This window comes from Accipiter gentilis, chromosome 1 (assembly GCF_929443795.1).
Source record: "Accipiter gentilis chromosome 1, bAccGen1.1, whole genome shotgun sequence".
Taxonomy (NCBI): Eukaryota; Metazoa; Chordata; class Aves; order Accipitriformes; family Accipitridae; genus Astur; species Astur gentilis.
The window spans coordinates 32174064-32189828 of NC_064880.1; the positions used below are offsets into that span (position 1 = coordinate 32174064).

General features: G+C 38.5%; 1 protein-coding gene across 2 annotated transcripts; it reads right to left on the reverse strand.

Moving 5' to 3' along the window:
* Nucleotides 1-324: 324 nt before the first annotated feature.
* On the reverse strand, nt 325-14671 carry LOC126043672 (plasma membrane ascorbate-dependent reductase CYBRD1). 2 transcript variants are annotated; one of them, XM_049812442.1, is made up of 4 exons: nt 14444-14671; nt 7010-7218; nt 4762-4916; nt 325-4541 (listed from the first exon to the last, which is right to left on the reverse strand). In XM_049812442.1, exons 1-4 carry the CDS (start codon nt 14628-14630, stop codon nt 4241-4243), a joined length of 852 nt encoding a protein of 283 aa, XP_049668399.1. In that variant the 5' UTR covers nt 14631-14671; the 3' UTR covers nt 325-4240. The 2 variants fall into 2 exon arrangements, with proteins under 2 accessions (XP_049668399.1, XP_049668408.1); XM_049812451.1 differs by lacking the exon at nt 14444-14671 and adding an exon at nt 11339-11920.
* Nucleotides 14672-15765: the final 1094 nt, after the last annotated feature.

A 15765-nucleotide genomic window follows, 5' to 3' on the forward strand; every position in this document is an offset into this window, starting at 1 on the left:
CAATCTCATGACTGAGGATAGTTTTGGGTTTTTTTCCCCTCTAACAACTGCTGTGAGGAATTTCTATTATGATCAGAAGGTGAAATACAGATTCTTTCTTTATAGAGTGAATTCCTTCACTTTGTTATATACTGATTATCATTTTAACACTACAGAGTACATAAATTTCATCAGGAAGATCAAATGCTTGGAACTAAGAAATATTTAAGAAATGTTATACAACTATCCTTCCATTTTCAAAACAGTAATCATAATTTGATCTTTTGCCAAATTTAGAAAGTTGTAATTTAGTACCATAATATAAATCTGTACTCAGTGCTATCATGAGCTTGAAAAATCACTTTTATTAACATACAAAAAAGAATAAGGAAAATAGACATTGTACGTAAACATTTGCTTTCATCTACAAATAAGTACCGCGAGTAACAAAACAATACAATAATTATTTCAGTTCTTGTGAACAGTTACAAACAGAGGAAGGAATTTTCGGAAATAGAAGCAAAGGAATAGAAAATATTTGGCAATATCTTTTAGTCTCTCAATAAAATATCCATGTAAACAAGTAATCCATATTTACAATATCATATGCAATCTTCTTGGTTACATGTAGTAAGAAGTGTACATGTAATTACTGTACATTCAATTCTGAAGTCTAATTTGCACCATCATTTCTCAGTTTCGTTCATGTTGGAGAAAACACTATTCTGCTTCTGTGTGCAGTACTGCATGACAGCATGTAAATACATTAAAAATCAATTTTTTAAGGCATCTTAAAAAATTAGCACTTTTAATGTTGGGTTTTGTAACTGCCTGTGTTTTTATAGGAATCCAAACTTGGAGTGTAAGCTCTACAATCATGTCCCTGTAAAAACAACAATGTAGGAGATTTCCAAACATGCAGAAAAATCCTGATAAAAAAAGCTAGAGTTCTACCTTCCATTTATATCTTTGAAAATACACCTTTTTATTTCCTGTGTTGCTACTATTACCCATAAATACAGGTAAGAAAAGTTGCATGAAAGAAAAGTTAATAGAAGGCCACTTTGAGAAGCAGCTTTGGGAATATGGGGGTTTTTTCAGAGAAAATTATTCTCCAAAGTCCTATGTATTTTTATTTAGCACTTGAACTAACCTCATATGTTGCAAGGATACTTAAAGACCTTTTAAATCAGTTTAGAACAGAAGCCAAAATCTATAGCACGTTGATTCTGTTTTAAATTGCACACACCAAGGCTGAGCAAGGTTTAGGAGCTCACAGCTACTGCATCTCATGGGGACCTTCCAAAGACCAAAGCAGCCAGAAGCCCACAATTCATACATGAGAGATCACTGATTATGATAATTTCCCAGAATGGAATCTTCCAGCTCCCACTGACTTTCTACTATCATGTTTAACCTCAAAGTTGAAAAACAAAAATACAGTCTGGCAAACTAGCCTCAAAAGGTTGCTAATCCTTGATTTTCAGTTAGATTTATATCATCAGAATAAAGAATTAAAGAAATGCCACCATTCTTTTTCAAGTATCATTACCCTTGAACAGTACATGGAATAAAATGGAAAACAGAAGGCATACTGGTTACTATACCTTAACTTTAACAGCATATAGAACCATTCACCTAAAGGCTGTTGATTTCAATACATCCAAGTCAGTGTTGTAACAAAAGAAATCACAGATTTTGTGGTTTTTTTCCCAATATACCGTACAATTAGAGTTTCTTTCAGAACAATCCTTAGGCAAGTGACTACCTTGTGTTCCACACAAACACACACTTTTATTAGATGACTCAGTACTACATAAGGATTGAATGAGTTCATTTTCGCAGGTGGATGAGACACAGTAACAGGCCAATACCTACCAACTGAAAATGGAGTTGTCTGTGTAAGTGCAGTATAGAATGCTAGCATAGTAAATTACTATAACAGTTGAGTTCATTTATTCACTTCACCTGTTACACTTCAAAAGTGTTAATAGAGCACCTCTCACAAAGACTAAATGTGCATTCACCTGCTGTGAGATGCTGACCAATTTCACCAAAAAAGCAGGCTTGTTAACCAGAACATGAGATCAGAAGAAGACAGCACAGTTTAGTGTTCTCCACAAGCTACTGCAAATCCCTCTTCCTACTTAATGTTCAATATATAAATTTGTAATAGGATGCATAACATAATCATGTCGTGTCAGCTGAGCACTAATGTCATGTAAAACATGCTCTTGTTTTTCTCTCAGAAAGCTGCTATCAGTACTATTTGGATTTTATGCTGAAGCTGTGCAGAACAATTTTGGGCAAGATGGATAATTGTGTGGAATTTGAAAACCAAGGAAGAAGCTGTCTGATCCATTGCACATAGTGGGACTGGAGGAGTGCTCACACAATAGTTTATTATTCCTTCTGTCGTACCTGAATTCTACAACAAGGCCTTTAAAAGCAGGTATTTTCTCAAATGAAATAGTACACCAATGCTAGGTGGGTCCCAGTCATCCACAAACATACGTTAAGTGAAAATATAGAACACTGGGATGTAGTCCTTGAGTACCAAATAGTACAGCAGAAAAGTTTTTCAAATAATATACTATGCCAGCTTTCTATACTGCATTCACCAGATAATTAAATGTTATTACAAATCAAATAACAGGAACTGAGGTGCTTTTTGTCAGAGAAGATACAAAATAACTCATGACCAGAATTATTTGTACCAATGCAACACTGAACTACAAAATTTGCATATTTGCTAAAGTTTAATGTGTTTAAACATTTTAAAAAGCTGAAGTAGATAAAAATTTATGTAGTTTTTACAAAACCAGGAAATTATATGCTCTCTGAAACCATCTATATTGCAGCATGAACAGTGGTAAATTTGGACTTGTAGTGAGCTCTGCAGCTTTTACAAGAAATTATAATACAAAGGCTCATAATTTTGGACATGTGCAATCAAAATAATCTATAATTATTATTCTACAATAGTAAAATATACAAGTATTGTTTATATGTGTGAAAATAATGAATGAGCATAATACATTAATACACCCATTACTAGAAAGAGCTATAAAAGTGCCAGTAGAGACTTAAACTGCATTATTTAACACTTCAATTTCAAATTTAAAAGTCATAGAGTTTATATAGTTTGCTTATAGACTAAAGTATGTCTTCATGCCTGTGATGATAATGATATTGACACCAGTCTGGAGATATCAAAATTGGCTTTCAGTTAACAGGTAGCATTTTCATCAAATCAGCAAAGCTCAGCTGTTTCTGGAGGAAGCATTTCCCTCTTCAAGCTCCTTTCTTCTGTGAGGCAGCTAGCAGTCTTCTCTGGTTTCTAACTTCCTAATTTCTAGTCTAGTTCCATAAATCAACAGAACTCTGCAACCAAATAAAGCTAGTGAAATGCTGCCTTCTGGGATAAAAGGAAGACTTGATTTAAGTGATAGATATTTTTCTAAGTGTATCTCTAATAGCTTTCTAAATAAGACAAATTCTGCATTTGGCTTTCTTACAATTTCCTTAGATTTCAGTAATGATTGCACATAATCCAAAGCCAAATGTTGTCTGTATACAATATATTTGGTAGAGTTGTTTAAAAAGTCAACAGATTTGTTCTGATTAAAAAAAACCAACATAGAATTTTTTTAATTTAAACATAACATTTAATGAAGATTTCAGGCAAACTTTCATTTCTTCTTTTGAATTCAAAATTTTAGACTAAACATTTTTATGGTGCAACTTTCCAAAGTGCTGAATGACCTCAAATCCCATAGATTTTAGCAGCTGGTGAGGGGGTTAATCAGCTTGAGAAATCAGGGCTTTAAAAAAGTGAACATTACCAGAAAAATTATGTGTGACCATCTAAATTCTGCTGTCTGGTATACTTCATGACTCTGATTCATAACCTGCAAAATCACTCAGAGCAAAATTTAGTCTCAATCTTGTTAACTTTTCATGACTGTAAGAGATAATAAGCATTAAATTAAGAAGTGATATGGAAAACATTTTCCAATTATGTGATTTTCCCGTTATGTGATGTCATTCATGCTCTCATTTTTTAAATGAGGACTGAGTATGAACCAATATAATGTTTGGGGTTTACTGGAATTTAAATTCCTATGCAGAAAACTTAAATATCTTTGAGCAAGCCTTACTGAAAATAAAACCCCAACCTATTTATATACCAATGTAGCTAAATTGGAAGGAATCAGGGGGAGTTGGCAATACAATAGTACTGTTATTCTGTGTATTTTCTTTACATAGTTGATCGTTGGCCTGCTTCATCAAGTTTGAGGTTTTGTTTTCTGGCTGCTTCACTACTGATCCTCAGATCAGATTTATCTGCATTACTACCGTCTGTCATTGTGGATTCTGCTTCTGTGACTTCAGGAGTCCCTCCAATGGGCTGCAGAACTTTAGCATTCTCTTCTGGGGGGCGCTTCCAATGGGACCTGCTTGCCATCCACAAAATAAGTGCACCAAATATGACAAGCAAAAGACCAAGACAGTTGACAAAGGTTGCCTCTGGTGGGGATGCACTATATGCAGGGGTTTTCCTTTGGAAGGGAAAAAAAAAAAAAAAAAAAAAGTCAATTGTCTTAAAGACAATCCTGGTCTAAAAACAGCAGTCTCCTGGTAGGTAGGAGGTTTTTTAAAAACAAAGCAGAGCAAAACAAAACAAAACAGTGTCCCAGTACTAGATGGTTATTATTCTGTGCAAATGGAAGTACAGTTTGCAATGAATAACCTTCATAAACAAGTGAAAAAAATACTTACAATGAAAATATAAGCTTTTCTGTGATTCCCATGAGAGCTGTCGCAATCACTGTTGCAAAGACGGTAAGGCCCGAATAAACATGTATTGGCATGAGAGCTGCTCGGAGAGGAACTGGAGCAAAAGGGAGCAGAAAGACAGCGAAACCCAAGAAAAGCTAAACACAAAACAGATTCATAGATAAAGCTATATGGGAAACAAGCTGCACTTCTCAAGCAGAATAAAAATAATCATAAACATTCCATTTTGAGATGTCTTCAGGTACAAATTTGAAAAGATTTGGCATTTTTATTTCTGAATGTGTTCCCTTCAAAACCAAAGTAGTAATTCTGGATTAGCACCTAGGAGGCAGACATGAAATATTTTATAAATAATCCCACCTAATATCAGTGTCCAGACTTATTGGTAATTGCTAAAACTGCAACCCAACTAAGTACTGGAAACATGTTTTCAGTGTCATTAATCCAGTAATATCTTAAAGGTGTGAGCAGCTACATTTTTACAGTCTCTGCAAGGCCTGTTCTACAGTCTCTTCAAGGCCTGTTCTCTGCTTCTGTTACATATTTACACTTAAATGAAGATCAGAAGGCAGTCTAACCTGACTTGAGTGGACTAAATAATTTTACCTTGTGAAAGTTTTGGTTTAATTTAAGTACATGTCTTTAGAAGGGCAATGGTCTCTCTATATATCAATCAGCTGGCATTTACAGAGTGAAGATGTGGGTGGGTGGCGTGAAGTTATTCAGGGGACAGAAGTCCTCCCATTAGCATTAAATTTGTGATGGAACATAACCCATCATGTCACATGGTTGCACTCACAGGCTTGCCCAGTCATACTGAGGTTGCATCCCTTCTTTAGTTTGTTCTACCTTTACTTACCCCTTCTGCAAAATTAGAAATAGTGCATGAATTTGAATTTCATCTTGCTTTAACCTCCAGTCTTAGTCCTTGTTTTGTCTTTCCATGCTGGATTAAAAAGCCTGGTATTTTCTCCCTGGGAAGCCTTTTTAATGCACTGCAATCAAGTAATCTCTTAATCTTCTTTAGATCTGCTAAACAGTTGGAGTTTTTAAGTCTTTCACTGGAAGATAGTTTTTCCAGCTCTCAAATTACTTTTCCAGATTTTCTTTGCTTTTTTTTTGCTTTTTTTTAACATTTAAAATAATGTATTCTGTAGTATTTTATATTAGTTTTGCTAATGCCATATACGGAGTTTAAGATAATCTCTTCTTAGAGAATTTACTTTTCCTGTTGTCACAGCATCATAAGAACTCATTTTGAGCTTCATGTCATCTTTGAGCACTTCTTTCTGGAGACACTGCTTTCTGAGGGACCGTCTCCATTTTACATTTCTGTTCTATTCTTAAATTTATGTCTTTGTGCTATACTGTATTAACATATGTTTGGCTTAAATACAATATATTTACACTATTGTTCCTGTAGGTATAGTATTATGTGAGCATCCCCCCTCAATAATTTTTCAACTCTGTGATTGACATGCCATTTCTGGCAAATGCCAAATGTCTCCTCTGTTAACAGAGATACTACTTTATGACTATTTTTTTAGTGCTCAATCACTTAACAAACATCAGTCTCTGACTGGAGACTTACATCCCAGTTTGGAGGAAGTAACACCACAGTTCTATTGATGAGACAGGCAAGGCATTAAGTGCCATTGATCATGTTTATAGTAGCAAAATGTAGAATTAAGATCTTATTCACAATTCTTTATCTTAACCATTTGAAAAAATGCTGACAGTCAGTATAGTGGTAGCACAGATTTCCCTGAAATAACTGCATTATTAGGACAAGGAAAATCTTAACATTGTTCCTTCTTATTCATTAGCTGTTGTTCAACTATAAAGAATATACTCAATAATGCTGCAATATTCTTTCTTTTTTCTAAGTGTTAAAAACACTATTTCAACACTATTTCCTGTACCTTCTAGCCTGAGCAGTGAAGGATAAAAGTTCAGAGCCAAATCCCTCAGCTGGGGATTTACTGTGGTTGATCACCAGATAATACTTATTTTTTTCTTTTTAGTGTTTTGGCAAAAAAATTAAGAATCACAATTTGAAAAAACAAAATTTATTTCCATAGTGTAATACAGTATAGGGAATTCAGAATGTGTGTGCAGAAACATCACATCCAGTAGTTAAGAGTGTATTAGTGAGGGCCTATTGCACCTGAATTGCTCAACACATTCTTCAAATTTTACAACTTGTTTGTAAATACAGTTAGATTCTGACCTGGAAAGAATAAAATATAACCGCAGTCAGCCCAATCCAGCTGTGCAGACTGTACATGTTAGGAATGTTCCTGGCATTGTGGTATTCAAACACAGCTACCATAGAAACAATTGCAAGAATCATAGCTATGGTATTTAATCCAGCATGTATGAACTTCATTAGGAGTTTGCTGCACTTCCAGGTCCAGGGCAACCTGTACACAATAATAGCTGAAGAAAGAACAGAAACAAGATTTTATGCCTTATAGGATAACTTCTCTCAGATTTTAATACTTATGCATCATTCACATAGTTTCGTTGTAAATTACAGGAAAATCCAGCCTTTAATCCTCTGAAAAAGTCTATTAAAAGCCTTTTTCTCCTACACATAGCATAGCATATTCCAAATATACAACTGAGACTTAAATACCACTTTTAGGGAGATTTCTTCCTAATTTTAAAAAAACTTAAGTGTGTTTCAGAAAAAGAACAGTAAACAACTTGGTGTCATCTTTTCCTCATTCCCTAACTTCATCTAACAGGGATTCTGCATAGGATTTTGATTTTTCTGCTACTAGTTAGATTGGAGCCATAGGGCCCAATTCTTATATCCAGAAGACCACCTATTGAGAAAGTGTGTAAGATATTTTTTAATATTTATTCTCTTTGCCAACTTTGGATAATGCTATTCTCTAATTGCTTAAATATTTATATGATTATGATCTATTGCATTAACAGGATTATTTTAAATGGGAAAGTGCTACTCAGCATAAGGGAATCATAATCTGACTCTTAAGAGACAAAAGATTTGGCAACTACAACTCTTCCATCACTGTTAGATGAATGTAAGGGGGGTTTGCCTGTATTTGCATTAATAACTTTGCCTGTATTTGCATTAGTAACTCTAGCAGACAGTGTTTTGTCCATTCTGAACAAAACAACAATTTCCAGTGATCTAACTCCAGATATTCCATAAGAATAACTTAGCCTAGAGCTACTTCTTGGCCCTTTCCTCGAGATCCCCACCACTCCTTCCCTGCCACAACTGTTCTCTGCCTGTCGTATGACCCAGGTGCTTTCCATGGGTGACATACACAGACAAGATTACTACCCCTACTACCTGCAGCCCCAGGCAGTAATTCTGGATGTATGACAGCACATACATATATTCAGATAACAAGACATATTTATGAGGACACCTGATCACTTGACCAGTAAAGGCTAATGCCCGCATCCATAATGTCTTGCCTGAGCAAAAAGATTGAGCTCCATTCATCTGATTCATCACATCCTCATTTAAAGTTTCTGCTTAGGAAATTACATTCAAATCTTTATATATAATTACCTATACTAAACCAAAAGAATAAGAATATATGCAGGTGTTTAAAAAAGTTCCTGTTCCAAACATTAAGAAATAGATGTGCACCAGAAAAAAAAAAAAGTATTACCTGATAAATACAAAGATTAAGAATTTACTTAAGTGATTCTCATGTACCTTATACATTATTTTTATGCAAAAAGCATAGGTTATGGAAAATAAATAGGATATTCATTCTGTATGTTGTGATGAATAATAATAAATGATAAATTAATTTCAAAGTTCTGTTTACACTTTTTTTTTTAACTTGGATGCATGCCAGGAAATACAGTATTGCATTAAATAATTCACAAAGAAAACACTGTTTGCAAGTGAAGTTTCCAGACTACTATCAGGTTTTAAATCAATGCTTTTACATATTGTGTGAAAATATAATACTGGAATTAAAGTGTCCCTTAGAATATTTAAATATATACAGCACTTAGGCAGTTCTCAGCTTTCTACATTTAAAAAGTAACAATAGTAAACCCTACAAAATCAGGAAGATAAAAGCCTTGTTTTTAAGACAGTTTGACAGTAATCAATCTATATGATGCAGGCAGTTATTTCAATATTAACAAGATAGAAGACTTTCATATAACTTCCAGGGAACTGTTGGAGATGATCATAAGCTTAGTGTGCTAAATCATACTATTATTAATTAATTTAGTACTAATGATTATGATTTCTAATCCTGTAAAGCAGTTATGCTAGAAGGCCCCAAACAAGCCTCAACATCTCATGACGATATTCCCAGTAAATCTTCCTTGCTCCATCTTACCATGTGGCACATAGTATTGTTAATAATTTATACCACGTGCAGTGAAGTAAAGTACTGGACTCTATATGTCTTGAAGTAAACTTGATGTGCATCAGTCCTGGTCTCAGTTTTCAGTCTTTGATCTCAGAGGGTCAAGTCCTGACTAAAATTTTTGTATAACATTTTTCTTTGGTGCATAAGATGCTGTCATCTAGTTGATTTAACTTCCAAAATCACTATCAAACTCCCTAGTCACTTGTCCACGTAGTCTCAGATATTTATCTGGGACATGAATTTTCTGGGCTGTTTCCTATAAACAGTATGATAGAAAAGCAAGGAATACAGACTGATGGCTTGGACACTTGTTAACAATACTGTGCATTAGCATGTTACATGCCACAGCCCAGGACATATGCATGATAGTACAACTTTGTTTAATCCTCTTTCCGTGAGGGCTATGTGTGAAGTTATACATTGCAACTTGAGCAAATCTGACTGTTTATCACTGTGAAAAGACACAGTCCCATTTCCCTATCACCACTTTTGTTCTACTTCTGTGTGCTTCCCCACCTTTGTCATAGCTGGTGCTTTTCTGCCCAGCAGAAGGAAGCAAGACAATCTGGGGAACAAAGGGAAGAGGAGGAGGAAGATTCTGCTTTCAGTGGTGCAAGCTCTTAAAAACTGACTCAGACCTGACATGTAATTTCATCTCAAAATTAAAATAGCCTGGGTTAAAAGCACATATGGAGTTACAGCATTTTTAGTAGTGCCATGCTAAAGCAGTCCTGTGAAGAACTTTCTCTAGGTACAGCATCTCTACTACTGTTAAAAGACTGGAGAGTCTAGGTATCCTTAGACACAGCTGCTTCTCTCAGATCTCACTCCTGTTTTGAGCTCCAATTTTAAAGCATGTCACATAGGGCAGAGAGATCTTGCAATATCTTGTATGTGGCATGGAACACCTGTTCTTTGCCAAACGTACAAAGCAAAATTGTAGAATTAGCTCTCTAATATTTCTGACTGGCACATGCTTCACGTGCTGTAGGGAGGTGTCAAGGATTGCTTCCACCTTAGAAGGCACACAGTGTGGTTCTGTGAGTGCGCTGGGGGTGCACTGCACAGTACCTCACAGCTGCCAGAAAGGAATGTTCCTCTTCACTCCTTTCATTTCCAATCCTGCTACTTCTTGGCTGATCCTGTTGCTTACCTTCGGCAGTTCTGAATGCCCGCTAGATTCTTTGGGAATCACTTTAACACCAGAATGGACAAGTGCCCATTTATGATTTCAAAGGGACTCAAACTAAGCTCATCAAGAGGGCTGCCTCTTCACAAGTTGCCTGTGATGAGACCCTCACAGCTTAGCAGTCATTTGCCCTTCTGATTCTTGAGAATTCTGCAGCCCATTGAATGTTAGAAACTCCAGCAATTAGCTATTTTTCCTTCGAACAGATGTTCTGTTATGTTTGAAGCAGAGGTAATCATGTTTGTCAGATAACTCAGAGCAAGCATTATCTTCAGATGTGACTTCAAGATGAAAGACTGCTTACTTTAAAATAGATTTGCACTCCTTCTCCTTGCTCTTGCACATTGTCCACCATCTCCCTTCTCCCATCTATGGCACTTCTGAGACCCTTTGTGCAGGCAATTCAACTTTCTATTCCAGCAAAAACTGTGCTTGGGAGGGTGGTGTGGGGGGTTAGTTTTCTGCTAGTTGAGTTAATTCGGTTTATGGGTCTGACAGGGGCCAGAGCTGGCACAAAACAACCAGGAGGAAGATGAAGTCTGAGTCAAGGAGAAAGCTGAAAGGGAGAAGTGGAAGAAAAAAGTAGGAATATTTCAGCCACAGTGAGCTGTTAGGTTCTCACCCACCTAGGTAATTTCATCCATACAGATGAAATTTAACTGACACCGTAACACCACATGGTAATGTGGCAGACCAGGATTTTTCCTTCTCTTTTCTCTGTAATAACTCTTAAGTAACTTTCCTGTTGTATTCCTTTATTAATATACTGCTGGCGTGAGGCTTCATCCTCATGTTTTAAGCCTGTTTAAAATACAAGTTACATGATACTTATATAAGATGAGGAGTATTACTTGTGCAAGCATCTTCCAAGATTTATAGTGTCAACCTACAACTTTATGGTATAGAGTTTCCATGTGACTCATAAGCAGTAGAAGACTGATCTGAGGATGGGTCTACCCAACACTACCCCACCCTCCTTGTTCTGACTCACTTTTTATTCTATCTTCCACAAGCCTAACAACCACCATGCTGCTCCTCAGTCTGCAACAGAGATTGTCACATCTCTGTAGAAAAAAAATATCTTTTATTAGTTGAGTAATGGGAAATCCTCAAAAATAATTTATTCCACATTATGTCTTGATGGGTTTCTTAATTAGTCCTTTGGGAGAGAACCAAACATTATCATTTGCAGGCCAAACATGAACAAGCATGCAAATACTCCTTTGCAGCATGCCTTGTGTCTACAATTGTTGTTCAACATTTTCACATGTAAAATAAGACAGAATTCCTTATTTACTGATTTAACCCATTCTATCACACTACTATTCCTTCAAGCCTTTCTTAAATCGCACTTTCCCTCCTGTTTTTTTCCTATCTTACTCTTTTCAAAAATCTTGCTGTACTAATATGCACACAGACATTTATTGCCTGTGTTTTTCCCACTTTAAGTCTGGAAAATCATCTGGACAATTGCTGTGCACTGACAGTGTTTTGTCAGGTATCATTTACCTATAGGTGCTGATCCACAAATATTAAGTATTAATATTAACATGCCTACAGCTTTTTCATTTGATTGACAAGATATATACAACACTTTTATTAGGGCACATCGACTTCCCCATATGCACATTATTAGTCATCCCTTCTGCCTCCTACAGACCAACAATACAACATTTCTGTCCTTTGTATAGACTTCAGTGAACTCAAGAAACAGTTGATTTGGTTATTATTTCAAATCCTCCACACAACTTTAATCAAGATATTTATTAGCTATTCCTTTCTACTTTTAATTACTTAAATAATTCTTTTTTCTTGTGTGTGTGCAAAGAGGTATCCTATTCCCCAGTCTCATGGAAATTACTTTGAATTCAGTGGCAGACTTCTGTCAGCCAAATTTCAATCAGATTCACAGTGGTATCTTATCTGTTGATATTTCATCTGATTTACTACAATACTGCTTCAGTCTCCAACTTTGCTCTTCTTGTTATATCATAGGATTTCCTCCCTAAATAATGCTCTATTATCAATGAATTCCTTGTATATTCCCCCCCCATTTTTCTTTGAGCTATGGTAAACTTCCATTTACTTTACACATATCCTTACCTACACAAGGCTTGAGGCAAGCAACATCCTTACTCTGTGACACAGGGCAAAACTGAGTTTCAGAGGGAAAAAAAAAAAGAAAATGCGTAGGAAAAAGCTGCAGAAAACTTCCCCCTATATTCTTCAAAAAGTCTGTGCTTATGTAAAAAACAGTAGTTTGATCACAGTAAGTAGTATAAATCTTAGTGAAGTCACCAGGTGTTTCTCATTGCTTATTTATAGCCTGAAATTACACTTCCTATTGAGCAATATTATGTAAAACAACTTCCAAATATTGTTTATTGCTCAATAGTAATTTGTAACTTGAAGCCACAAGGCTCCCACTCCCATTGAAAAAATGAGATTTGCAGTGTATGTTCAAATCACAACATTCCCTTCATAGCCAGAACTAGCCAGCCACCCACTCCTCCTGTACCTTCCAACCTCTGACTGGCTGGGCTCCTGCCGAAGAGCGAGCGAGCGAGCGAGCAAGTGAGCACACGTGATGCAAACAACATGTTCCACTGGAATGAATGTCCGGATGTGCTGGACAAGTTTTCTGGCTGGATGAATGCAATATATCATTCAGCGGTGAAGCGAATGTAAATAAGGTTATTAAAAATGAAATTCTAGGTTTGTCTAGACAAAATTCGAGTTTATTTTCTATTACAAAGAAAAAATACTCCTGCTTCCATTTATACTGTAAGTCTTCAGAGGTTCTGCATTACTTAAGAACAGTAAAACATTCCCCATCCTCTCTCCACAAAAGTCAGTGGTGAAACTGTGGGATAATTTCCACTGTTCTCTGCAGTATTTATTTGCTGTTCTTGGAGACGTTACTAATGTTTCACTTAGTTCTCTTCACGTTGAAACTAGCAAGAATTTTGTCACTGACTTTATAAAAAATTGCTGTTAGAAGCTGTTATCTGTGTCAGATTTCCTCATTAGTTTTAATGCCATTAGCATAAATTGACACTCCCGAATTTCAGGACTTTTAAGGTACAGTCCAGTGCCCTTATCTTTGCAATATTTAGCCCTGGTTTAAATATATTCACAGGCTAGATAAGCACCTCTATGGTGCTCTCTCATTATCCGCTTTTTAAACTTTCCTGAGAGCATTGTATTTTTCTTTCCTAAACTGATACCATTTATCAACTAAAGTGTGTGTAATTTAGTTGTATTCTTGGAATTAGCCAATTACATTAACAGCAAAACCAGAGTTCAAACTCCAGTATTCCCACTGGCCTCAAGGAACAACCCTTGCACTTAAGACCTAACATCCTAATTGTGTGGGATGGAAAAAAGATACTGTTCATGTTATAAGTGTAATGGGAAACATTTAAAAGTCAGTCCGAGGCTGAACTTGATGCTATCAAAAGTTCATACACTCTATAAAAAACTAAAAACCACCACTGCATCATAATCATTGTATGCTATTTAGGCAGCAGGATTAAGAATGAATTCAAAAGATATATTTTACAAAAAAAATTTACACTAAGTCTGGGCTGACGAACTGGATTTTAGCGATGCTTATGGTGCTGCGTTTTCTCTGGCACAGACGCCGTTCCTGGATCTAGCTTCAGTGGTACTGCACTTTCCTTTCCCCTCTTGGGACGTGGGAGAGAGCCAGAAGAGAGGGAGCCAGAAGACAGGAACTTTCCTAGGGCAGCAGCATTTCTGGCACTGGGGTTCTCAACTCGCATAAACGCAGGCTGACTGGGAAAGCACACCTCGCAAGCGTTACTCAAAGTGCCAGGGTAAACAAGTGCTTGCAGAAAAAAACCATACATAGGAGTTTCGGCTTATTACAAGGGACCCTTTGTCCCTTCTCGGGGAGCGCTGGCTTTCCTAACCCGCTCCGGCCGCGGAGCGCTGCCACCCGCGGGCCGCCCCGCTCCCCGCGGCCGCGGCCCCGGCCCCACGCAGCCCCGGCTCCCCCGCGGCTCCACGCCGCTCCGCTCCGCCCCGCCCCGGCTCCCTCCGTGCCAGCCCGGGGCCCGGGCCCCTGACGCACCGATGCCCTGGATGAAGACGAAGCCCGTGATGACGAGGACGGGGTGCCAGTTGAACTCCCGCGGGCCGCCGTCCCAGCTCAGCCCTTCGCGGTAGTGGAAGACCCAGACGAGGGAGAAGATGACCGACACGAAGCCGACCAGCAGCGCCGAGACCAGCAGCGCCAAGAATCGCCCGTAGTCCTCCATCTTCCGCGCCCCGTGCACGGCAGCGAGCGCCGCGAAGGAGGGGCCGGCCGGGCGGGGCGGGGCGGGCCCCGGGCCGGCGGAGCGGCGGGCGGTGCCGCTGCCGGCCGGCCGGCCGCCCGCCGCCCGCCCGGCGGGGACGCCTTGCCGCGGGAGCGGGAGCGGGAGCGGGAGCGGGAGCAGGGCGGCACTGCGCGCCCCTCCGCCCTGCCCGGCGCACGGCCCGCGCCCCTCGGGGGTCGCAGACCCTGCTTTTTTCACGAGGAGGGTGGTGCTTTTTTTTTTTTTTTTTTTTTAAAAAAAAAAAAAAAAAACCACAACAGTTTTCACAAGCTTGCCGAGAGTTTCTTTCCCTCGCGTTCAGAACTGCGCCTCAGAAAAGACGTTTCTGTGTCAGCCTGTCCCCTGCCAGGGCGCCGGGCCCCCAGCTCTCCCCGCTGCCCCCGCCCCCGGCACTGGAGTAAGGGAGTTGGTGTTTGCGGGTTTTGGGGTGGAGGTTGGTGGGTGTGGTGAGTGGGGACACCGGTGGGCGACAGGAATTTACAGACCTGCCATAAAGATAAGCCAGCGCAGCCATAAGCACTAACAGATAAAGCAGGAAGGCTGCTGTGGTGAAGAGGCAGACAGGACGTACAGCAGCTGTAGGGTAGGAGCTGACTTCAAGACGCTGGCGGGCTGTACTTGGAGCACGCTTTCTGTCGCGATCGTCCCCTTTACTTCCCACTGGATTCACTGACTGCTGTAAATGTAAACCAGATACTAACCAGTTTCATATATGGACTCTGGCCTGAGTATGCAGGAGTCTTTGGGCATTGTTCTGTGGAATAGCATCAAGTGTATCAAATGTCCACTAGCTAAGAAAGGGACGGCACATACCTTAAGACAATTCCGACAGGTATGGAAAGGGCCATTGCAGGGAGTTTAGAGAGGAAAACAGGAGAAAGCAAAACAGAATTGCCAAGAGAAAACAGGCAGTGCTAGCCAAAAATATAACCTGATAGATCGGACCAGTTTTGTCAAATCGTGTATTCAACTGCTTTTTCCTTTGCTGTAGAACATTCAGCTGGCTCTGAAGCCTGTCAAATGTAGTAGTAGGATATGCCCAAACTCGTACTCAGCACTACTCTTCTGGTATTTG